The sequence below is a fragment of the Globicephala melas genome, chromosome 16 (genome assembly GCF_963455315.2).
Source record: "Globicephala melas chromosome 16, mGloMel1.2, whole genome shotgun sequence".
Taxonomy (NCBI): Eukaryota; Metazoa; Chordata; class Mammalia; order Artiodactyla; family Delphinidae; genus Globicephala; species Globicephala melas.
The window spans coordinates 27,531,555-27,555,967 of record NC_083329.1 but is presented as its reverse complement, the minus strand read 5'-3'; the positions used below and the strand labels follow the sequence as shown (position 1 = coordinate 27,555,967).

At 44.3% G+C, this 24,413-nt stretch overlaps 3 protein-coding genes across 7 annotated transcripts in view; 1 reads left to right on the top strand and 2 right to left on the bottom strand.

Annotated features, from left to right (window-relative positions):
* Positions 1 to 7,373, bottom strand: part of SEC31B (SEC31 homolog B, COPII coat complex component) — a 31,661-nt gene extending 24,288 nt beyond the window's left edge. Inside the window, 3 exon segments of the mRNA XM_060286003.1 lie at positions 3,511 to 3,634; positions 6,547 to 6,665; positions 7,348 to 7,373. Of these exon segments, the coding sequence (XP_060141986.1) occupies positions 3,511 to 3,634; positions 6,547 to 6,665; positions 7,348 to 7,373 (269 nt within the window).
* A 2,663-nt stretch (positions 7,374 to 10,036) lies between these two features.
* Positions 10,037 to 16,747, bottom strand: NDUFB8 (NADH:ubiquinone oxidoreductase subunit B8). Of its 2 annotated transcripts, none has more exons than XM_060286771.2 (5): positions 16,595 to 16,747; positions 14,682 to 14,808; positions 13,090 to 13,189; positions 12,482 to 12,637; positions 10,037 to 10,220 (listed from the first exon to the last, which is right to left on the bottom strand). In XM_060286771.2, the coding sequence occupies exons 2-5, from the start codon at positions 14,786 to 14,788 to the stop codon at positions 10,128 to 10,130; spliced, it is 456 nt and encodes a 151-aa protein (XP_060142754.1). In that variant the 5' UTR covers positions 14,789 to 14,808; positions 16,595 to 16,747; the 3' UTR covers positions 10,037 to 10,127. The 2 variants fall into 2 exon arrangements, with proteins under 2 accessions (XP_060142754.1, XP_030721214.1); XM_030865354.2 differs by lacking the exon at positions 16,595 to 16,747 and adding an exon at positions 15,073 to 15,232.
* A 112-nt stretch (positions 16,748 to 16,859) lies between these two features.
* The window catches only part of HIF1AN (hypoxia inducible factor 1 subunit alpha inhibitor), a 108,799-nt gene continuing 101,245 nt past the window's right edge, over positions 16,860 to 24,413 (top strand). For 3 of the 4 annotated variants that reach the window (XR_011376810.1, XM_060286769.2, XM_030865352.3), the window contains exons 1-6: positions 16,878 to 17,068; positions 17,358 to 17,608; positions 20,212 to 20,360; positions 22,720 to 22,865; positions 23,659 to 23,765; positions 24,189 to 24,252. Coding sequence is in view for 2 of the 4 variants with exons in the window: in XM_060286769.2 (XP_060142752.1) it covers positions 16,892 to 17,068; positions 17,358 to 17,608; positions 20,212 to 20,360; positions 22,720 to 22,865; positions 23,659 to 23,765; positions 24,189 to 24,252 (894 nt within the window). In the remaining 2 variants the exon portion in view is untranslated. Of the gene's footprint in view, positions 17,069 to 17,357; positions 17,609 to 20,211; positions 20,361 to 22,719; positions 22,866 to 23,658; positions 23,766 to 24,188; positions 24,253 to 24,413 lie in introns of all 4 variants that reach the window. The other variant, XR_011376811.1, reaches the window with a different exon arrangement.

Genomic DNA, 24,413 nt, shown 5'->3' with positions numbered 1-24,413 from the left:
GCTATGCTCCTGGCAAAAAGAGAAAAACAAGGCTGGAGAGAATAAACTGAGACCTGTGAGATCAGAACGTCGCACCAGCTAAGCTCATCTGAGGCCAAGCTTCAGCTACCTTATGATTAGGAATATGTGCTGTATAAATTCTTGCTCCCATGATTTCTGTACTTCTTTGTTTGGGATTTTGATTTTATTTGCTTAGTGAAGTTCCTTATGAAAAATCCCAACCTCATGTTAGTGGATTAAAGTGAAAATGAGTTTGTCCACATCCTGGCCAAAATAACTGAGGAAATCCAAGTTTCCTTAAAAGTCAGAGAGATGAGGGCAGTGCTCCAAGCTGGGGAATAAAGACACTGGGGTGGAGCGATGGCTGTCTGAGAGGAGAACTACTTTTCTGAATGCCTAGTATGCACCAGGCTACTATATGCCAACTATGTTACTCAAATTTACAGTAGAGAAAACAGAGTCAGAGAAGTTAAATAATGTGTCTGATAGGACAGTAGATGGCAAAGCTGGGATTTGAACCAAAGTTTGTCCAACAACAAAGCCCATGCTCTCTCCTCTGTGATCTTAATGTCTCTAGAGAGAAGGCAAGTCTTAGAAACAAGAAAATTAGGAGTAGTACCAAAACGATCTTTTACTGCTTAGTGTTGTCCCTTACAAAGGCACCTAAAGAGGGGTCACAGTGCTCCCCAAATAGCTATAACTGAGATAAAGGTATTGGAAGATAGATCACCTACTTTCTCCACGTTCCTAGAGGATGGGTCAGACATAGGTTACAGTGGCCACTCAGAGATCTAGAACCTCAGTGTAGACAGAGGTAGAGTGCAGCAAATCACCCACTGGCCCCTGAACTCACTCAGCCACAGCAGCTACGTCCTCAACTCAAAAGTCAATACATAAACAATGTATTATTCTCCCAGATAGCTTTCTTCTTGAGTGAGATTCATCTAACAAACCAAACATCACTTGCTTCAGTGCACATGCTAATCCATATTGATTCTGATTGCATCCAGTGGCATTAATTCACACACCCTCTTCACTCTATTTATAGCTTAAGGCTGTCCCTTATCTACACCCATACCAGTGTTTCAGAACATTTCTCTTTCAGTCAGGTATTTCTAAATAGATAATATTTCTCTGATACATCACGGGTTGAGGATAAGGGGATCTTCAGGATTCAAATGTGGTTGAGGCATGGGTCTGGTAAAAAGGGCAGGCGATGGAAGGGGGAAGACTTTGAAGAGTATGTTTAGTTAATAATAAAGAGATACAGAGAGGCATTTGTTTAAAAAAAAGGAAAAAAGGAAGGAGACTAAACTAGAAAAAGGGAAGGAGAGATTGAAGATAAGACTTAAATTTGGAGTTCAGTAGATTCTTAGAAGTCATCTTGTACAACCTCTTCTTTACATATAAGTGAGGAAACCTAAGATCACTGATGGAATTCAATTTGCCCAAAGTCACATAGTTTTAGCCAAGGTAGCAACCCAACACAACTGTGCTTTCCATTAAACCAAGCAGAAGATGATACAGAAAAGAGGAAAGCATAAAGCAAAGGATGGGCTGCCCTTCGTCTACCCTGATCATCTTGGTCAACTGTCTGTGATGCTGACTTTTGAGTAAGTGACCTAACCCAGGCTGGAACGGAAAGAAGTGGGTGTCTTAAACCCTGGAGGGTCTAAGATGATTTCTTCAGAAAGGCCCCAACCGAACTGTGTCAAAAGTAATCCCTTAGGTCTTTGAGAATAAGACCCAATCTTTAGACACAATTATAGAGGTGGAAAAAGGAAGCTAACTGTACTATTTGTTTTGGTTATAGTCCCCAAATTCCTGCAGGGTAGAGCAGGGTGTGAGGTGATGCTTCATGATTCCTGAATACAGTACCAACATTTCAAAAAGTGTCCCTTCAACCTAGTTGGCTGCCAAACAGATTGTTACCCTTGAAAAGCTCTTAAGGCACTAAGACTAACTGAAGACTAACTATAACTAACTGAACTGGTGGACATGAATGCTCCGTTTGGTAATCCAGAAGGTTCTAATATCACTCATTTATTCCACAGATATTTTTTAACCACCTAATGACAGGCACTGTTCTAGAAGCTAACGATACAGCAGTGAATAAAACAGACAAAAATCTCTGCCTACATGGATCTCAGGATTCAGTTTCAAGGTTTCTTAAGCAATTACATTGCCACTTTCTTAGGAACTCCTAGCCCTAAGGAGCCACTACTATGCTGAAGCTGCTGCTTGGCTGGTCAAAGAAAAGAGTCCTTGCGCTCACTGCCCCCTTTCTTATCTTCAGAAGTATAAACATTATTAAATTAGCTCACCCCTTTCAGCAGCCCTTTCTGAAATGCTTGCTTAGAGGCTAAGAATATCTCATCATTACTGGTAAACCCGCCAAGGCCTGCTCTTCAAAAGGTAAAGGTACTGGAAATACAAAGAAATGTTAAAAACTGCAAAATAAGGGATACTGTAACAAAGTGATATAGGAGCTCAAGAAAAGGAGAACAAAAACTAACTTTCATTATTAGGTTAAACCATGAAAAGAAAGAAGAGGGTACTTCTGTCTAAATATCTTAATCTAATCACTCAGATGGACCAAAAAATGCACAAGAAGATGGAGAGTTGCATTCTAGACCAGCAATCTCTAAAGTGGATGGGCAAGATAATCTTCTGGGCTGTAAGAAAAAGATTTATATTTTTAATATTAAAAAGTAGTACAGTAATACATGTATATTATTTATACTAAATATATACTTGAGTACAGTGAATATTCACAATTTTCCTGATTGTACAAAAATCTAGAGATCATTGATTCAGACTGTAAGCCTCATCTTTACACAACCTGTAAAAGAACAGCTGAATAATAGAAAGAAGGTAGGTTTTGGAGTAAGACAGGCCTAGACTTAAATCCTAGCTTCTCAGAGTTTTGGTTCTCTCCTATGTAAAATGGGAATAATGGTATTTTTTGGTTAGGCTCATTTTGAGGAATGAATAAGATATTATACAGAGCCCCTAGCATAGTGCCTGGAATGTATACATGTGCTTGGTGAATGCTAGTACCCAACCCTGTAAGCCTGCCAGAGCCATGAAATCCATGAGTGCCCAATCGGTGCCTGACAGCAATGAGGAGAGGATCATTCTTTCGCCTCCCACTGGCAGACAAGGAAATACTGTGTAAGGCTGTTACGTTCACAAGAGCCAAGGGAGGAAGGAGCCAATTCCTCTGCGTTCAGAGACAGATCAGGTACTTGTGGGTCCAGGCTTCTGTGAGGCGTCTCTATCACATGATTCTGCATGACGCTGCTGCTGCTGACCACAAAGGTTGGAGTGGGTGTTTTCAAAATCCTCTTGCAAAATAAACCCAGATTAACTTCTCTCCTACTAAAAGACCATTCTCCCCTCACTTGTCTCCTCATGAGCCCTGAGAAGCACATACCACTCCCGGGATTCCCCATCAGGGTCTACATCAGGATCTGCCCTGCATACCCATCAAAAGTTCAGACATAGTACCTGCTGGAGGGAGAAAGGACTCCCTTGCATTTCAAGTCCAGAGAGGGGTCCCTGAAATCAACCTCAAAGATTTCCAATGTGCCATCTGTACTAAAGGAGGCATCTAGCTGCTGGGCAGATGTTCCTAGGCACAAGAAAAGTCAGGAAGAGGCAGCATATGAGCAACAATATATGCACGGATTTGGGGTATAAATGGTTAAGTAGTAGAGAAGAGGAGGAACAGGAGAGGACTGGATATACCCTTTTTCAAATGGTAGCTCCAAAGAAAACAAGAAAGCATGAGGTGCTTAGCCTTAAGCCAGAGTCCAAGGTTGCCCCCAGGTACCAGAAACTCCTAATATCCCTTTGCATATGCTGCTAGCCAACCCCAGATTTCCACGACTCTAAAGCTTTCTCTGAAGCACAATAAAGAGCCCTGGATACTATGTTTCCCTTCAACCTATGTACTCAGTGGATCCTTATCCACAGTAGTGGCTAGCTGGGCTCCACACTGGGACAGCTGGCCACTCAAGTTCCTTCAGCTTCATGGTCTGTCCTGTGGGTGGCAGAAAAGTGACCCTTTTCCTCAGCCTACTGAAAATAGAAACCAGCAAGCTTAAGGGCCAGATCAAGGGGAACACCTGTGGACATGAGAGCTTGTTTCTCTCTCACCACCAAAGAATGGGGCATTTTGGGGCAACACAGGGTAACAAATACATGACCGTCTGCAGATCTGTAATGACAGTTCATTTTCCCAGTTACTGAAATCTAATGCTTTAAACCCTAAAAGATATTCAAATACACTAGTTGCCACAGGCCCGAGGGTGATGATAACCATCAAACCAAATAATCTCTCAGTGACCCTATCCAATCCCTTGGTTTTAAACATCATCCATATGTCGATGACTCCCAAATTTATATGGGCAATACAAATCTCTCCTCTGAGCTACAAGTTCTTATATACAACTGCTAATCAAATATTTCTACTTGGATATAGTAAAGATACCTAAAACTTAGTCTGTTTAAATTGGAATTCTCTATTCCACCATCTCGTCCACCCATCTGTTCTTCCTTCAGTTTTCTTCATTTCAGCAAATGGTACCACCACCCAGACAACTGCTTAACCCCCAAACCTGAAAATCACCGTAGATCCCTCCTTCGCCCTTATTCCCTTCTAATCCATCATTAAGTCTTCCAAATTTTGCCTCCAAAATATACTTTAATCTGTCTATTCTTCTCCATCTTCACCACTGCTCTATTTGAAGATACTATCATCTGTCACCTAGATTACTGGTCTTCTCCCTGCTACTCATCCCTGTCACCCAATTCATTCTCTGCATAGCAGCAGGAGTAAACTTTTTAATCAAAAATTGGATTTTGGCATTCCACACTTAAAATTTTTCAGTGGCTTCTATCACACTCAGAATAAAATGCGAACCCCTTTGATCCCTGCTCAAAGGCTCTAGCCTACCACTTCAACTTCATCTCTTCCTACTCTCCCCCTTACTTATTGTGCTACAGCTGCATTAGCCTTTTTTCATTTCCTGGCGTTTCCCCACTTTAGAGCTTTGTAAATTCTGTTTGCTATACTTTGATGGCTTTTTGTTTCGTTCTCTGCATGACTGGTTCCTTATCACATCTTTCAGGGCTCAGCTTCTTACCTCAATGAGGTCATCCACCCAATCAAAAACAGACTCCTTTTTTTCTTCTTAGCAATCTATAATTATATATTTATTTACATCTACATTGTCCACTAATAAGTAAACTCCATGAGAGCTAGCACTGTGTCTGCTTTGTTCTCCATGTTATAACTAGCGTCAGAACAATGTCTGGCACATAGTAAGTGCTCGATAATACTTTACGAATGAATGCAGACATCTATTTTAACTCGGTAGTTTCCAAACCAATTCTAACACATACTCAAGGTGCCATCCCAACAGGCTAAAGCGGCAGGGAAGTTAAAAAAAAAAAAAAAAAGTTAACACTGAACTTGATGGAGTAAACTTGGGACCCACTGTGACCTGCTTGAGCAAGCCACAGCCAGGTTAGTCTTGACCTACCAAAACAAAAGTTTTATTACTTAATAATATCAAATGACTCTCCAGCTTGAAGAAAGTTTAAGGCTGCCAACTCAGCCGAGATTTCCCGGGGACCTCTAAACACTTGAGGAATATTCGGACAAGATTGTACATCATACTACACGGTCACCAGTGCCACCTGCTGGTCAATACCATTTTCACGTTTCTGGAGAAAGGTCTCTTAAGCGGGAGCTGCAATTAGCCGTGTGCACTTGACATGCATATCTCATTTAATTCTCACAATGGTTCTGGGCGGTCAGTACTGATACTATCCGCATTTTACAGAGAAGAAAACTGGCTAGACCAAGCTGTGCACCCCAACAGCCTCCAGAGCCCAGTGCTTTTAACCATTATACCAGTCTAAACTAAACTCCATGAAGTGTTTAAACCCCAGCCTACAAATTGGGAAGATGGGCTTTTAATCCACTTTGTTCAAAGACATCTGTTCACAAAAAAGGTCCCCGCTGCGGTCAGAATGCCGGGGGCCGGGGGCGTTAAAAGTGGGAGAGCTATGACCACTCAACCAAGAGCTGGACACGCTCGTGCAGTGAAAGAGGACGCCAGCTACCCTTGGCTGTCCAGTCCCTCCGAAGGATGGTCGGCCTCCCCCGCGGCGCGCCGGCGTCAGCACTGACAGGCCTTCCCGCCCAGGCCAGACGCAGAGACCCGTTGCCGACACTGGGCCCAGGTCAGGGCCCAGGGCTGACGGGGGAGGCGCCAGGGCAGCGCTGGAGAGAGGCCGTCTTCGGGCTGAGGCACCCAGGCGCGGCAGGGAGAACGAGCCGAGTGCGGCCGAGAGCAGGGCAGGCGTCGTAGGGTCCCCTGAGAGGCACACCGGCAGGAGCCCCGGGAGCGGGGCGGGCCGGAGTGCCAGCGGAGGGCGAGCGCGCCCCGACACCCTCCCGAGAGAGGGGCGGCGCTCGGGGTCCCCGGCACGGCCTCCCCTCTCAGCGGCCCCGTACAGGCGGGGAAAACCAACCTGCGCGGAGAGCCCAGGCCAGGGGTCTGGCGCGGCGTAGCAGGAGCCGGAGCCGGAGCCGGAGCCAGTCTTCTCTCAGGGCTTCTCTCAGGAGCTCAGCGGGGCGCTGTGGAAGGCGGCTGCGGAGGGCCAAAAGTAGTCCTGGCCCGCAGGCCCCACCTCCCACACGCGCCGCCAGGCGCGGGGCCCAGCACCCCGCTGACCCACGGAGAACGTTCCCTAATAGGATTATAGCTTTTAATCGGGCCTCCCTCACCTGTCCTGTGATTGCGCAGTGGGTCAGATCCCGCGACCAGTAAGTTCTGGTCTATTCAATTTGAGTCAGGCTCCGCGGGCAGCCTCTGAAAAGGGAAAATAACTCATTATTTACTTATTGAAGCGGAGAAGACCCGGACCTAGCTCCAGGGGCTCTCAGCGGAATCCACTTAGTTGAAAAGGTAAAAAGCAATCTAGGCCATAAAGAGCGGTGAGTGACTTTCTGCAGCCCAGCAACTGGTGCCCCCAACCGGTGGTTGAACTAATTAAAAGCTATAGATGGGCGGGGGGCAAGGTACCAGGGGCTTCCTGGAAGGTTTCAGGGACGAGACAGGTGTCATACGTTGGGGTTTCAAGAAGATAGGTGGACTCCCAGCGAGGAGGAAGGGGCCCAACCGGCTAATAGCGCCCTGGTGTTTCCCATACCATGAATGAAAGGGACTACAGCTGGGGGAGTGGGCTGGATTCAGATTGTGGAATACCAATTCAACTCTGCAGGTAATTGGGAGTTACTGAAAATTATGGGCAGATATGCAATAAGATTACATCAGACTAGCAATATGGATCACCATGCAGAGAGAACAGAGCTGGAGGCAGGGAATCAAATTAGACTAAGAGAACAATCCAGGTACCAGGTGATGAAAGCCTGGATTAACAGTGGCAATGATTGTAAAAGAAAGCTGGACAGGCTCTTGTGACTGATAAAAAGTTGGAGGGGGGGTGATCATATATATTTTTTATATTGATTGAGGGAATTATGGCATTTCCAAATAAAATGTTCTGTAGGCAGCTGAAGATCTTAGACCTAAGTTATTTGATTTAAATTTTTAATTTAATGCATGAATTCTACCACCATATTCCAGCCTGATATACCCCCAAAGATGGTGAGCTGGTTATCTTATGACTTATGACGTGGCCCCAAGTCATTGTGACACAGCTCTAGATTTCCTTTTCACGTGGACATGGGAGTTTTGAACTCAGGACAGAAAAGAATTTAGGGCATTGGTGGTGCCTGCCCACTCTACGTACTAAGTATTTCTTGAACTTCTTAGCACAACAGTGGATGAGAAACAGGGTTGAAAACTGAACTTCAGGCAACACCTCGAAGTAGGGAATGAGGCTGAGGTGTCACTGGAGTGCTCTGAAGGAAATCTGAACCAAAGGCATAAGGTCACAGTTTCAAGTAGGACATGATTAAAACAAACAAAAAAAAAAGTAAAGTAAAAAAGTGCACCCTTCTCTCAACTCAGACACTTTGAAATTCTTTTCACCTCGTTTTACAAATGCCAGTCTTCTCTTCTAGGTAACTTTTTGAAGGCAATTATTTTCTTGTTCAACTTTATATCCCCAGGACCTATCAGTGTCTGATATATATTAGGCAGACAGACGTTTGTTAAATGATTATCAAATGCTCTAAAGGACAGAGAATGAAAACATAAAAAGCAGTGGAGGGGCTTCCCTGGTGGCGCAGTGGTTGGGAATCCGCCTGCCGATGCAGGAGACGCGGGTTCGTGCCCCGGTCCAGGGGGATCCCACGTGCCGCGGAGCGGCTGGGCCCGTGAGCCATGGCCGCTGGGCCTGCGCGTCTGGAGCCTGTGCTCCGCGACGGGAGAGGCCGCAGCAGTGAGAGGAACGCGTACCGCAAAAAAAAAAAAAAAAAAAATCAGTGGAGACCTTCAAAGAGAGGCATTTCAGTAGAAGTACCCACTCCCTGATATCATAAAGGTCTTTCACTGCCTGAATACCACTAAAGGACCTCTTATCTAGCATGAATGGACTTGCTTCTACAGATCACGTTGAATGTATGCTTTATGAGACAGGTTTTCAGGCAATATCATTGTAATTTAAGAAAATGTCCCTAAAGGGAAGAAAAGAACATAAATTGGTTCTCTTTTAAACAGATGCATTGAAATAGACCCTCAGGGCCTCCCTGGTGGCCCAGTGGTTAAGAATCAGCCTGCCAATGCAAGGGACACGGGTTTCAGCCCTGGTCCAGGAAGATCTCACATGCTGCAGAGCAACTAAGCCTGTGTGCCATAACTACTGAGCCTGCGCTCTAGAGCCCGCAAGCCACAACTACTGAGCCCACGTGCCACAACTACCGAAGCCTGCGTGCCTAGAGCCCATGCTCAGCAACAGAAGCCACCACAATGAGAAGCCCACGCACCGCAACAAAGAGTAGCCCCCACTCACCAGAACTGGAGAAAGCCCGCACAGCAACAAAGACCCAACACAGCCAAAAACAAATTAATTAATTTAAAAAAACCACTTCATTTAAAAAAAAAAGAAACAGACCCTCAGAAACATGGTTTTTCTTTTTCTAAGGCTATTATAGGAGCTTGGATGAATCATTAAGGTAGTGAAAGCCATGTGTAGGTTCATAAGTCAATGACTATCCTCTAATTAATAAACATAAGTAATGTCAATTTATCAATTTATAAGAGTCTAGGATTCAGAAGTTGCTTTGGAATAAATACATAGTCTTTTTTTTAATTGAAGTATAGTTGATTTACAATGTTGTGTTTTTAATAAATACATACTTTTTAAAAAATTAATTATTTTTGGCTGCGCTGGGTCTTCGTTGCTGCACGCGGGCTTTCTCTAGTTGTGGTGAGCGGGGGCTACTCTTCGTTGTGGTGTGCAGGCTTCTCATCACGGTGGCTTCTCTTGTTGCAGAGCACGGACTCTAGGTGCATGGGCTTCCGTAGTTGTGACACACGGTCTCAGTAGTTGTGGCTCATGGGCTCTAGAGTGCAGGCTCAGTAGTTGTGGCGCACAGGCTTAGTTGCTCCGTGGTATGTGGGATCTTCCCGGACAAGGGCTCAAACCTGTGTCCCGTGCGTGCATTGGCAGGCAGATTCTTAACCACTGCGCCACCAAGGAAGTCCCAAATACATATTCTTATAAGAGATATAAGATTAGAGGCAATCACAGCCCTAGGCCAGTCCCAAAACACCTATTTATCCTATAATGTACTTGAAACATGTTAGAGTATTGTTTTTTAGCTAACCACTTATTATTAAAAAGGTTTTTTATGGGAAATAAATCTTGTTCCAACTTGTGAAGTCAGGAACATATCTTCCTTCTCCCACAACCCTGTAGATGGGGAAAGGAGCTACCCTTACCACCTGCTGTACAACTGGAACCCTCAACTACTTTTCCCAGTGAAATTAGCAAATCAACATTTTCTTGTGCTTAAGCAATGGCTATTCCTGGGGAAATGAGGCACAGATACCACAGTACTAAGTTTTATTAGCGATTTCATTAAGGTAAAATCTCTAGGATTGAGGGAGTCAGTTAGGGGGCACAAAGCCCACGAAGCCTCCTCAGATCTCATAGTGAACCACCGGCTCAGGTTCTTTGTTGGGATCGCCACCTCGTTCCAGGTACAGATTATTGTAAGGATACTGCTTTGGTCCCTAAGAAAAAAACACAGGTCAGCAAGAACAACATATATCTATGTATCCAATACCACTCTGAGTGAAGAATCACACACAGTAAATGGGTACACGGTAGCCTTTGGTCAGACCCAGCTGGGCTAGAACAGCAGGGACAGCACTCCTCTTCGCCACTCAGCCCAAGGCAGAGAGAAAGCCTAGATTGTAAGAGAAGTGGTGCCTACACTGTTTGTGTGTGTGTGAGTGAGAGTGAGAGAGAGAGGGAGGGAGAGGGAGAAAGGAGAAAGAGAGGGAGAAAGGGAGAGTGTGAGGGAGAGCTTTCTAAATGAGACGACGCATCCATCCATCCCACTCTCTCTCGGGGTCGAGACAGACTCAATCTCCTTTAAGTCACTCAGCCTCTAATGGTTCCACCACTAAAGTGGCCTAGCAAATGAGGCGTGCAGGAGCAACAGTGGGGGAAAGCACAGAGGAGACACGGCTCGGACGTGCTTTAGGGGCTGCTGGCTTTACCAACAAACAGCTGTCAGAGAACACAGCTCAAGCGGAGGAGAAAAGGGTGATGTGCTTACAGAACTGAAAAATGGAAGAGCCACACTGTGTTTCTTGCTCTCCTGAAGTGAAGTTAGCGCTCACACCAGCCCTATGTGCACTCTCCAGCCTGGGGCCCCTGGGGGCTTGGTAGGAAGGCTTGTGTCAGTGCACACAGACACACACGCTACCGTTAGGACATTGATTATCTCAGCACAGGTAGCACTGTGCAGCCAACTGCAAACACGGCAGCCTCCTGCTTTCAGTTCCTTTCCTCACAATCTATCCTGTAGACTACTCCCAAATTAATCTTCCTAAAAACCTAGGCTTCTTTATGGCATTCTTCTGTTCAGAAACCCAACATGGCTCCCTGCTGCCTAGAGGCAGACCAAGTCATCCCTGTACCCCCAACCCTTAGCACCTTCTGTACCTGGTGCATGATAGGGGCTTCATAAATATTTACTGAATTAGTGCATTACTATACCATCAAGTCCAGATCCCTCAGCCATGCAACCTAACTGATCAAACTCACTTCACCATATTTTTTTTTAACACAGCTTCGACAACTGATTTCCCAGGACATCAAGATTACCTGGGACCTTGTTAAATATTGATTCTAGAACCCCATTCTGGAATTACTGAATTAGGCTCTCTAGGCAGTAGAGCTCAGGAATCTGAATTTTTAGTAGCTCTCCAGGTAACCAATGCAGCTGGTTATCTAGGAACTATTTATAAGCCTATTCCACTCCAGCTAACTCACTGTCCTCTTCCTTTATTCTATTTTCTCTTGCCCCAAATGTTCTCTTCAACTTCTCCCCACCATCTAAAATATATATATTTTAGCATCTAGCATAATCCTTCTCCTTAACAGCACCTGATACCCTCAGCATACACATTCACTACACACATATATACACAAAAACTGTGCCAAATTCCTATATATATGTTCCAATGTTGCTCATGTCATGTATCTAAATTTTCTTCTTATCCAAATTAAATGTCCTTAAAGCTAGACAGTATATTTTCTTTCTTTTTTAAATTTATTTACGTAGAGTTGATTTACATTGTTTGTTAATTTCTGCTGTACAGCAAAGTGATTCAGTTATACATATATATATTCTTTTTCATATTCTTTTCCATTATGGTTTATCACAGGATACTGAATATAGTTCCCTGTGCTGTACAGTAGGACCTTGTTGTTTATCCATTCTATTTATACTAGTTTGCATCTGCTAATCCCAAACTCCCAATCCATACCTCCCCTACCCCCCTTAGCAACCACAAGTCTGTTCTCTACAGACAGTATATTTTCTATGTCCTTTACATTCTCTAAAATCTAACTGTCCATGCTTGCAGTAAACATTTAATTGCTTCCAGTACCCTACAGGAAGTGCCCTTCACACCGACAAAGGATAAGCTTTCAACTCGAGATTCCTTGACTCTACCTTAAAAGATCACTTGCTGAAATATTATTGTTAAGTACAGTTCCCAAAATGGCAACTCTAAAGACTAGCTGGCTTCTCCATTCTCATTCCTCACCTAGTCCTACAGTTTCTTCTCACTCAGACTGATCCAAGATGCAGGCAGGAGCAATGCTCTGGTACTTGTACCAGGCCAGTGGGTAAGACCCTCTATAGGCCTTACCAGGAAGTCAAGCTTGGTATTGGCTGGATCCCTACTCCAGAGACTTCATTCCCTCAGGAAACAAGGCTAAGTAAGTATGGCTGAGGGAGCACTTCTCAGATACTCACCACAGGCTGGTAGGTGGGGTAAGTCTCCCCCACCCAAAACATGAACAGCATGAAGGCCACGAAGCCGAAGAGGTGCTTACACATGAGATTCCAAGAAACAGGAGTGGGGGACGTGTCCACACGGTTCCTGATATACATGTCTAGGTCCCAGTGCATCTGAGACAAAAAGGCAGATCACTGTCACATACTGCTCTTCCTGCAAAAGGCATGCAGTCCAGAGTGATTAGAGCCTCATAGAAGGCTTGAAAGGCATTCTACTGCAAAGGCATTCTACTGCCCTGGGCAATATTCTGAGAGCCACATCTGAGATACTGTGGCCCACAGGACTGGATGCTGGCTTATGTCTAGGTTCTGCTGACCAGAGACAGCTCAATCATAGAAGTTCACAACTCTTACAATACAGAGCTTTGACTCTTACAATACAGAGCTTTGATTACTCCCAGACATCCCATTCCACACATCACACAGGGAACATCAGATCTCAGATTGCTGGACCTCGCTTCCTTGGGCAGAAAAACTTTACTGTTGCTTGGGCAGAAAAGTGCCATTTGAGCTACAGAAGACATAGGGAAAAGGAAGGAAGGTGAAATGGGATATGGTTCTCTCACCGGTTCACCCCAGTTCAATCGCAGCTCTGGGTGGTCCCAGTCATACCACGGATCCCTCTCCTGCTGTGAGCGGTCAGGGAGCTTTGGATAGTCACCATACCTGAGAGACAGCAAGAACTTCTGGACAGGGCTCTGAGCAGCCTCACTCAGACAATTCACAGTCTCCTCATCTCAGAGATGAAAAACCAAGTGACAGAGATACTGCCTCCCCTAAGGACAGGGGAACTGACCTTCAAATCAAGATCTCAATTTTTTTCCCTGAGGTGTACATATTGAGAAATGCTGAGTTAAAGGGCCACTGGTAAATATCCCAAATTTCCCCCCCAAAAGACTGTGCCAGTTTACATTCCTACAAATGGTATAAAAGAGATCCATTTTCCTGAATGCCTTCCAATACCAAATTTATCATTAATAAAATAAAATGTTATTTGATAAGTGAAAAAAATCTCAATTTTTACTCACTAAGCACAGAATAACCGAGGAAATCCTCGGTTATATAAATTTTCATTAAAAATTTATGTCAAACTCTGAAACATTTTAACATATGTAAGCTTTTCTTATCTTCTTTCAACAGAAAGAAGAAAAGTCATGCAATGTTATAATGTTAGTGCTGGAAGGGAATTTAACAATCAATCGCTGTTTCCCCCATTAGACAGAAAAAGAAACTGAAGTTTAGAGTCTGAACCTAAGATCGCCCAGTTAATTGGAATGAAAACAAAAGGGTACAGATTAGAAAAGCACTTTTCATAGCAACTGTGTTTCTCAACCACAGAGTTGACATACAACTCCAAGTCTCAAACACCTCATGGGTCTTCATGATAAGCTGGATTTTTCCCCAACAAAACCAGGTTCAACTTATACAGACTGCTACCGAGGCTGCTCTTGTCCACAACACAATAAAAGACATAGGAAATGATGACAACTAGACATGTGTCACAGAAAGTGATTAGAAAACAACAAGACGAATAGGAGCTGCTGAAACCACGGCTGAAAGAGTGATGCTAGGACAGAAAATGAGGGTGATGGTAATCAACTCAGACAATTAACCACAGGGATGTTACGGGGGTGCGGGAGCAAAACCATCAACTGGAGTTAAGGGAGTTGGCTATTTAATCTGCTTTAAAGTTACTACGACTTCCACAGTGCTAACAGCAAAATATTTCTTAAAAGAGACATATACATGATATAGAGTACTCCATCTACAAATACGGTTCTCATGACAGGAATCCAGCTCCAGCCTGGTCACGTGCCTGGATGACAGCACCTGAGCCCAGCAGATGCTCAATCTAAATGAAACCTTGCGCTCTGGATGGAGCCAAAGAAGGTTCCTGCTATTCAGGGGTCCTCAAGGGAGCTATTAAAACCTCAGCTTCTTCATTTGAGGAAACAGCCTGAGCCAAGGAAAAAATTGAAGTCCTCTCGGCTGCAGCTGCTCACCCATCCCCTCCCACCTCCCTCCACGGAGAAAAGCGCCCACACCGTTGACTCTGAGGGGATCACGAAAAGGTTCGGGGAAAAGGGTCAGAGTTGAGCTACCCAACCCAGCCAAACTTCTCCCATCACTACCCAGGCGCAAGCAGACCCTATCTCACCCCATGCCATCATCTGGGTATGGCTCGTAGTCTTCCACCCGCATATTATACTTCTTGGCTGCGGCAGCCCGTTCTTCTGGGGTCCTGGGATAGGGTCCCGGGAGCATGTCCTTGGTAATATGGGAGGCTGGAGAGCAGATGAGGGCACGTCAGAAGCGACCCCATTCCTCCTTCCACTCTGAAGGCTTCAAGCTGCGGTGGCTGCAGACACCGGAGCCCGAGGCTTCGAGGGACGAACAGACCCTCCACCTGTTTTTCTGAATACACCAACTCCACCCGTGCCCTTGCCCGGACTCGCCCGCCGCGGTATCCACAATACCCACCCTCCGTCCGACATACCAAACCTCAGGCACCCCTCTCCCACAGTGAGGCCTCGCCCGTTCTCGCGGACCTGTCCGTGCACCCATCGGCACTATGTTTCGGGATGCCCTCTGCAGCCATCGGACTCCCAGGACCCCCGCCCTGGCTGCCGCCATCTTCACCTTCTTCTCGTTTCACCCCGCACATGCGCAAAGACCTTGTCACGGCGGCCGAGCCGGGCCAAACGTGACAAGGGAGAAAAATCTCAAAGGTTCAATAAGCGCGGGGCTTAAACGGTGCTAGGAAGCCAGAGGGAAGATGAGCGGTTGGATAGAGGCAGAGAGGGAAAGCGGGAAGGAGAGAAAAACAAGCAGGTCACTGCTTTGACATTTCAGATCGTTATGTCCCTTTTCTACCTCAGCTGACTTAGACGCATCCAGGGATAACGGGCACTCAGAACCTGAGCATCTCAGGTGGACAGCTGACCCACCTACCCCAGGACCGGTACAAGTAAAAGGAGCCTGTCAATCTCTTTTCTGACTGCTTGCCTTTTTCCTCTCCTTCACTGGCAGTTCCTCCTTCCATCCCCAAACGTGATCATTCTTCAAATTCAGCCCTTGGTCTTTCTTGTTTGTTCTTATTTTGTTTTCCAAATTAGTTATCTCCTTCAGTTAGATGCACGGTGCAACACACAAATTGGCCCCGAACTGGTTCTTTTTTTGTTGTTTTATTTTGGCCGCGCGGCTTGCGGGATCCCAGTTCCTCGACCAGGGATTGAATCCGCGCCCTTGGCGGGGAAAGCGCTGAGTCTCAAGCACTGGACCACCAGGGAATTCCCCCAAACTGGTTCTTCAGTTTCAGTCTCGTGTTTACATCCGAATGTCCCAGTCACCTCAACCCAACAAATGTAAAACCAATCCTATCATCTGAACCCACCTCAGATTTGCTAGAATTCGCTCAGATTTACTAGGACTTGGATAAATACATTTCAAGCCGAACCACAATTAGCGAACACTAGCCTAACAAAAGAATTGGGGGGGGGGGCATTATTGTTCGCATATGAATATGTGTTCATTTTATCTACACAAGTATGATTTGAATAATTTACAGTACAAATATACACATATTTCCAGGAAGTTTTAGGGTGATCACTGTTTTGGAGTAGAATCCATTATTATAGACATTACCAAATATATATCAGAGCAATAAAAACTGATATATACTATTCAGTATATGAATTTGGGGAGAACTACCTTACAGCAACTTGCCCTCTTGTAAATGAAAATCGAATGGATGTTCAGAATGGTTGGACGACATCTGCATTCAATCAATAGCAAACACTGATCTAATTCGGTCAAGATAGACAAAAATGCCTTTAAGAAGGTAAGATGGTGACACAGGCAGAAAAATCAAATGGTGCCAAGCAAAAGAAAACCGTCTTTGATTTCGAAAGAATTCAAGTTGCCATATATCTTTTGCCGAGGCTTTCGGAGCAATCTTTACCCAACGTCTATCTATCGGACAGTTGCTTTTCCTTCTGACTTCCTTAGGTGGGTCAAGTTTGCGTCTCTCCCCATCCATCAGTGTAAAATTTAATGCCCCACTAAACTTACCTCCTTCTTTGCCTGTTGTGTAGGCCTGGGCACACTGAGGCAGCAATAATTTGTGAATTGGTTAACCCGATGATCACCCCTATTCAGTGGGACTAAAGTCTAGTCCCGGGTCTTCGGGGGCGGAGCGTAGGGTGTAGAGCTATAGGTTACCATTAGGAGACGCTCGCCCAGGGCTCGGCCCCGCGTTCTTAGTGTCTGGAACGCTCTCTCTCGCAGCCTAGCTCTATGGTTTCCGTTGTGTTTTCCCCGGAATAGGCAGAGCTTCCGCTTCCGGTGGGGCCGTCCCTAGCGGCGGAGATGGCGGCGACTGCGGCTGAGGCTGCGGCCTCGGGCTCTGGAGAACCCCGGGAAGAGGCTGAAGCCCCCGGCCCCGCCTGGGATGAGTCCCAACTGCGCAGTTATACCTTCCCGACCCGGCCTATCCCGCGTCTGAGTCAGAGCGACCCCCGGGCGGAGGAGCTCATCGAGAATGAGGTAGGGGGCGGGGCCGCGTCGAAGAGGGGGTGGGGGTGGGGGATGGGGGAAGGGACCAGATTGGGAGGAGAGGTCAAAGGCGAGTGGTGATGGAAGGGAGGGGTTGTGGACTAGGCCGTGGTGTGGACTAGGGCCTAAGGGGAGATGGAGAGGGAAGCGAGGAAAAATGGGACTTGCGAGGTTCGTGCTGGTTAACAGGAGAAGTAATTTTGAAGTTGGGAAGTATTGGAATCTTGGGACAAGAACCCATTAGTTCCTTGGGACGACTTCATTTGTTTTTTTCACTTAGGAGCCTGTGGTGCTGACCGACACAAATCTTGTGTATCCTGCCCTAAAATGGGACCTTGAATACCTGCAAGAAAATATTGGCAATGGAGACTTCTCTGTGTATAGTGCCAGCACCCACAAGTTTTTGTACTATGATGAGAAGAAGATGGCTAATTTCCAGAACTTTAAGCCGAGGTCCAGTAGGGAAGAAATGAAATTCCATGAGTTTGTTGAGAAACTGCAGGATATACAGGAGCGAGGAGGTGAAGAGAGGTAAATTCCCAGGTCGTGGTTTTCCGTTGGATCTAGGGCATCTATTTTCCTTTCCTTATCTGAGGATGAGTTTTCTAGCTTGAGGGATGATGGAATGACTAGACTTGAACTGTGATTCTCAAGTTTGTTGTCTTCATAAAGTGAGAGTCACACTTGCCTAGCAGAGTCAGGTAGGTGAATGAAGTGAGTGAAGTTGTTTGGGTGAAAGCTGTGATGAAGCTGAAGGCATGTGCCTTATTCAGAGTGCGAAGTCATTACTTGACTCTTGTTTCCATTTTGGAGTGCAGCCCCAGGGTTGCCAGATAGTCTGATTTTTTTCAAGAGAAACCAGAAATCAGCATTTTTATTTAAAATCTTTTTAAATGTGGGCAGCTAATTCATATTTTTTAAAATGCTGCAAGAGGCCAATTTAAAATATGTGTTAGTAGATTTCCTAAGATTATGGGTTTGCAGCCTTTGTCCTAAAATATTTGAATGGGGGCAGTGCAGGCTAAAAAGTTGTATAGGTGAGGCGGGGGAGAATATTGATGTGTTGCATTGAATTGATGATAGCAAACACAAGATATACACACACATGGGAGTGACTCTTTCTCTCTACCTTAGGTAGAGAGCCTCTTAGGTAGGTTCCAGACAACATTCAGTCCCACAGAATAACGTTGCCTCTGGGGAATTGCTGTCATTGAGTACTTGATGGTGAATGACTATCTCCGTCTCACATTTGGTGCCCAACCCTGGGCTTTTCTTCACTCTCCAGCCTCAGTTCTCTTCTTGACTTTGTTAGTAGTATGTGGCAGAGTGAAAGGATTTGAAACATACTTTTAAATTTTTTTTTGGCTTTTGACTCTTAGCTATTGTCATAATGATGGAACTTTGACCGGAAGAGTTTCCAGAATCTGAACTATGGTTGATTTGTTCTTTATGTCTTATAGAGACTGGTTCAGTTGAATCATCTCATGCATGATGTCCTCAGATTTACCACAGTGCATGCGCGCGTGCGCACACACATACACCCAATGTTGAGAAGAGAGATTGATTTAAATGATGCTTGTGGAGTGTAAAGTTATTGATTGAACATATGCATGGAACGAGCGTGAGATAAGACACATGAGTCCTCTGGTTCCTCAGTCACTTTAAGTTTCTTGCTTCCTGTAGTGAGAGCATTTTGCCTAAGTCTGAACTATGGGTGTAGTCTGTACTTTATGGGTGATTTAAGGAAAATTTTTTACTATTTGCAAGATTTGCCCTATCAGCTGACTTTAGCACCAACCAACTCTATTGTATAATTGTACAGCTTGTTATGATTCTAGGGTGAAGGGTGTTAGGATCCTCTTTGAGCTCTTTTGAGGATTTACTGTTAAGGTTTCACAGGAATTGCTTAGATTCCTGTTTGGGAAGTGTTCCTGACTCTTTCAGAGTTCCTTGAGAAATATTTGTATGAACATGTGTACATCATAATCTCTGGGGAACATTCCAAGGTTGCATTGGAGTCTTGAGGTTTCCATGTCCCCAAACAGGTAGCTGTTTCCAATTTATCAAGATTTTTAATTAATGTTGCCTTAAACATTGTGATTCCAGGCACTGGGATACCTTTGAGCTTTTGAAGTAATGCTCTCAGGACCATTACTTCTTTTTCTTCACGTTTGCCCCCTAAATAATGTTTCTTTCGGGACTTGATCGAGTGTGTTTGGCTTTTCATATCTATTAAGTAACTTCTTACCTTCCTCAGGCATGTTAGGGGCCCTCGGTCTGTGGAAAGCTTAGTGAGGTATTTTTCTTCAGCTATAGATGGCTGCTACAGATAGGTGTCTGAATCAGTTAAAATAAACTAGGCTTCAGTCCAGGGCTCAGCGACTTGAAGCAACAAAGGTTTATTTTTCACTCATGCTACATGTCCATCTCAGGTCACCTGGATACTCTACCTACATCATCTTTTGCACTTTGGGACACAGATTGCTCCATCAGTTGCCATTGGAAGCTTTGCAATTGCTGTGGCAGAGGGAAAGTGATGTGGTAGTGTGTACTGGTTCTTAAAATTACAGTTTGGAAGTAGTACCAGTCACTTCTGTGGACATCTCATTGGCCAAAGCAAGTTATATAAGCAAGCCTTGCTTCAAGGAGGTGAGGAAGAATCTCTCTCACAGGGAGGGAACTAGTTCTTGGTGAACAATAATATGAGCTGCCGAAATGGCCATCAAGGGCGAAAGGGGATGTCTCACGCCCCGAGAGTTTCTGGAACAAGGCTGAGTCATCATTCTAGGGTCTGTGGGTAGGCTTCGAGGAAATCTATGAAATTATATTAAAGTTCAATGTGTGCATTTTTATGGGGATCCTTTCCTGGATTCTTTTTTTTTCTTGGATTCTTAAAGGAGTCATACTGTGACCCAGAAAAAGTTAAGAATCACTTCTCTAAAATATAAAATTTGGTGTTGAACAGAGCTCAGAGAAGGATAGGTAAGGATTCAGTTCTGTGAGAGTCCCATGACTGCAGCTGTTCTTTGTGGGAGATGTTGGTATGGGCTTGGGTTTGGATTTCCAGGTATGAGAGGCCATGCCAGGGACAGTGTGTACATGCACTAATGGGATTTTCTTCTTGGGGAACATAGGTTGTATCTGCAGCAAACACTCAATGACACTGTGGGCAGGAAGATTGTCATGGACTTCTTGGGTTTTAACTGGAACTGGATTAATAAGCAACAGGGAAAGCGTGGCTGGGGGCAGCTGACCTCTAACCTGCTGCTTATTGGCATGGAAGGTAAGAAATCTTTCAGAAAGCAGCATGGCTTGGGGTCTTATGAAGTGATTTCTAAACCTTTCCCCACCACTTGTTCGCTCCATGACTTTCAACAAGTCACGTAACTTTCTTAAGTCTCAGTCTCCTCATTTGTAAAATGAACACAGTAATATCTTATAATTAACTATGAAGATTAAATGAGATAACGTACGTTATGTCAGGTACTCTAAAAAGAAAGTTCCCTATTCCCTTCCTCAGTTGCTGTGTGAGTATATATATTTAGATATTAGGGATCTCTAAAATTCTGCTGTTTTCTATTGGATCTGTCTATATTCAGAAGACTTTTATCCCAGTAGAAGAGGGAAACGTTTTTCCAATGTAAATTGAACCTTATCTTTTGAACAGATAATACATTAATGGGGTTAAATTCAAAAGGTGTAAATAGGTATGTAGTGATAAATCTCTCTTCCATTTCTATTTCTCAGCCTCTCAGTATCCTTCCCTCCCTGGAGGCACCATATGTTATTAGTTGCTTGTGTATCCTGCTAGTGGATTTTACATGTACATAAGCAAATACATTAATACTTTTTTTTTTTTAAATAAAAAGAGGAACCTTTAAACTCCAATCAGGAGAAAGAGAGCTACTTACCAGCCAGGGTCATTGTCTTATTCGTTTTTTTTTTTTTAATTTTTTTTCTTTTTTATTCTTATTTTTATTTCTGTCACTTACTCAGTGCCAGGCCCATAGTAGGTACTTAGTAAATGATGAATAAATTGGGTTGAACAAGGAAGGAGAGTAATTACTCATTGTCATTCACCACTAGGCTCTGAAGTCTCTTCTTCCCCTTTGATTGTCCTTTCTTCAGATTTGGGTCCTTTGCTGCCATTGTTAATAAAAGTTTCCAGCAGTGCAACTTATGAATTGACCCTTAACCTGACCCTTTGAAACCAACTCTTGGTTGACCTGCCAGGAGCAAGTTCTTGTTTACTTGACTGAATTTTTATGTTGCCTTCCTATCCTGTGGTGTAGAGAGCAGGGAAACGGATCCCTCAGGTAGAGATGAAAGAGCAAGTCTCCTCTGAGGGTGCATATGGATCTCTGCACTTAGGAAAGCAGCTGTCTTGGCTCACCCAGGCAGACCTGGGGAATGTTTTCTAAACTCCATTCCCTACAGAGGTCCCTTGATCTCTCAAGGATTGTGCAAAGGATAAACATCAGATGCAGCCCCACTTAAAAAGAGTAGATGGAGCATACATACGCTAGGGCAGAACTAATTCAGGATGGCATTTTAAATAATTTGCCTTATTCAAAGTATACAACTCTCTTCAGGAATCTGATATGCTTCCCTCAAATGAGAATCAGCAGCTCCAGTGTTGATCTGAAGAAGTTTTGCAATCCCACAGGTGTGATGAAGTGGGAGCAGAGGTTGAGAATCTTTGAGCTCCAAAAGAGCTACCCAAAGCAAGTACATATTCGTACAACTTAAAATGACTGATTAACTTCATCAAAGAAGATCATGCATGCATTGCTGATACCAGTCAGTTCAGTTGTTCTAACTCTCGTTTTTTTGCTGCCCTCGAATTTGTGCCATAGTCAAGAAGAGTACAAGTACAGGTTCCCCTCAGCTGTCTAAAAGCAGAGCATTCCTGTGAAACCTTGTATAAGCCGAGATGATGTAAAACAAAGAAGCAATTACTTTAGGACACATCTTGCTAATGGATGCACAAAGTAAATCGAGATAAAGCACAGATGCTCACAGACACAGTTCAGAGCTATGATGGCTTGATACTGAGATGCTGGCTTGATGCTGAGATTCTGAGTATAGTTTCCAGGGGAGGAGATTGGCAGTGCCACTCTCACTGCTTGTGCTTGCTGCCTCTGTGATGACTCGCTGCAAAACAAACACTGAATGATATTTTTGCTTTTTTTTTTTTCATAAAAATGAAAATCCTCTTTGGATTTCTTTCGGTTAGCAAAAACAGGTACAAATGTAGGTCTTTTGTAAAAGCAAAATGATGTAAAGCTAACTTTTGAAAAGTGGGGTGTACCTGTGCAGAGTATATTTTGCCGTACTTGTATCACTTTGATGTGCAGTTGCTTCCAATAAGGGCAGCAGTCATCATTTAAGAAAGTCTACTTTGTTAATTGATGGTGAACTCTTAGCCAGTGATGTTTGCTACTAGACTTATCACCCATTAAAAGTGTAGCACCTAATTGGCTGAGAGTTGTAATTACAGTCTCCCTGATCTTGCCTGAAATTTTGATTTGGAACCCTTTGCTGAGAGGGCAGGCTGGGTTTCTCTCCAGCACTGGGGCCTGTGTTCCATCCTGTGCAGTAGAGTTACTCCTCTGAATAAGAAAATGTCTGTCTTCCTACAGGAAATGTGACACCTGCTCACTATGATGAGCAACAGAACTTCTTTGCTCAGATAAAAGGCTACAAGCGATGCATTTTGTTCCCTCCGGATCAGTTTGAGTGCCTCTACCCATATCCTGTTCATCATCCATGTGACAGACAGAGCCAGGTGAGCTCATGTGGTCTGAGGAGGGTGTAGAACTCCTTTGAGATCCAAGGCTGCCATGTCTTTCCCCTTCTCTGTGGAGGTATGCCAGGTTTGGACAAACTCAGAGGACAATTTCACAATGTAGTTTATATATTCCAGGTCCCTGTGGTGGTCCCCAGATATTTAGGGCAGACCCCATCACTGATGCTGGTGGACTCTGGTTATTCTGTTTGAATTATAAGTTCATGGAACAAAATGTATATGTCTCCATTGGATTTAATAATTGTTTACTTTTGTCACGGATGCTACTTCTTTTTGATAAAAAAAAAGGGTGAATAGAATTGAGATATGTCACTTAATGTCTCTTCTGGATCTCAGTGAGGTGTGTGGTTGACTTTGTGGCCAACCAGAGAGTGCCTCTCCTTTCTTGAGAAAACCGCTTAGCTACCTCGTGTAGAAATCTTTGTTGGTTAGAATATGTATTTGGGGAAAAATTTCTGAAGGTTTGGGTGAAGGATGAGTCCTAATTCCTCAGATCTGCAGGCCATGAGTAGGTTTTCTGACCTTTAAACTGTGATGATTGGCTTCTGACCTCAGGAGCACTGAGGCCTAGTATTCTTTATCATTTAACATTCAACAATGCCCATCTTCTTAGGTCATTCTCTGAGAGAGTTTGTGTATGTTTAATGTGTGTTGTGTCTTCTGCTGGATATAAATTCTAAAGACTTTTTTAAGGCATCTTTCTTGACTACCAAAGTTACTGATGAAAATTTGGTGATTGACTGATTTTTTTTTTTTCTCTTGAACCTCTCAGGTGGACTTTGACAATCCTGACTACGAGAGGTTCCCCAATTTCCAGAACGTGGTTGGTTACGAAACAGTGGTTGGCCCTGGTGATGTTCTTTACATCCCAATGTACTGGTGAGGATGGGGCTAGGACTGGGGGCTTTTAGGGAGCGTTCTTTGCCATTCCCTGGAAAGCCTTATCCATGTCTCTTCTTTTGAGTTGTGGCAGGATTGGACTTACGTGATATACAGGAAGGTTGGCATATCCAGATGATGAGCATACTGAACATGGGGGAAATGGCAATACTGTTTCTAGACAAGATGACAGTTCCTCAAGTCCAAAGAGATCCCAGAGGCTTGAGGCTAGAGAAACTGTTCTTGACTCTTGGGTATTTGAAGGGTGAACACCACTGCCTCTAGCCTCAGGGTGTGTTTGATAGGATGAGTGTGAAGATACTGTCTTCATTATATCCCTTAGCAGGACTCTACGTAGTTTCAGAGGATCCCTCCTTCTGAGAAGTATTGGTGGCAAACAGGAGCCTGTTTATTTTCTTGCAGGTGGCATCACATAGAGTCATTACTAAATGGGGGGATTACCATCACTGTGAACTTCTGGTATAAGGTGAATATGGTTTTTTTTCCTAGATGGGAGTGGGGTGAGGTAGGTGTAATAAATTATTTAGGGGCAGGGTGGGGAGGTTGGCTATCTCTGGAAGTGATTCCTAGATCTTTGGGGGAGCTGGAGAGGGTGGGGTTGAACTGGGTTTCTTAAGGGAGGATGGT

Excerpts from the sequence above, each read along its gene's own strand:
- NDUFB8 (XM_030865354.2), bottom strand. The coding sequence starts at position 15,157 with ATGGCGGCAGCCAGGGCGGGGGTCCTGGGAGTCCGATGGCTGCAGAGG. Across the intron at positions 12,638-13,089 it reads GATTGAACTGGGGTGAACCG|ATGCACTGGGACCTAGACAT; the intron begins GTGAGAGAACCA and ends TTTTTGTCTCAG. Across the intron at positions 10,221-12,481 it reads ACCCCACCTACCAGCCTGTG|GGACCAAAGCAGTATCCTTA; the intron begins GTGAGTATCTGA and ends TTTTTTTCTTAG.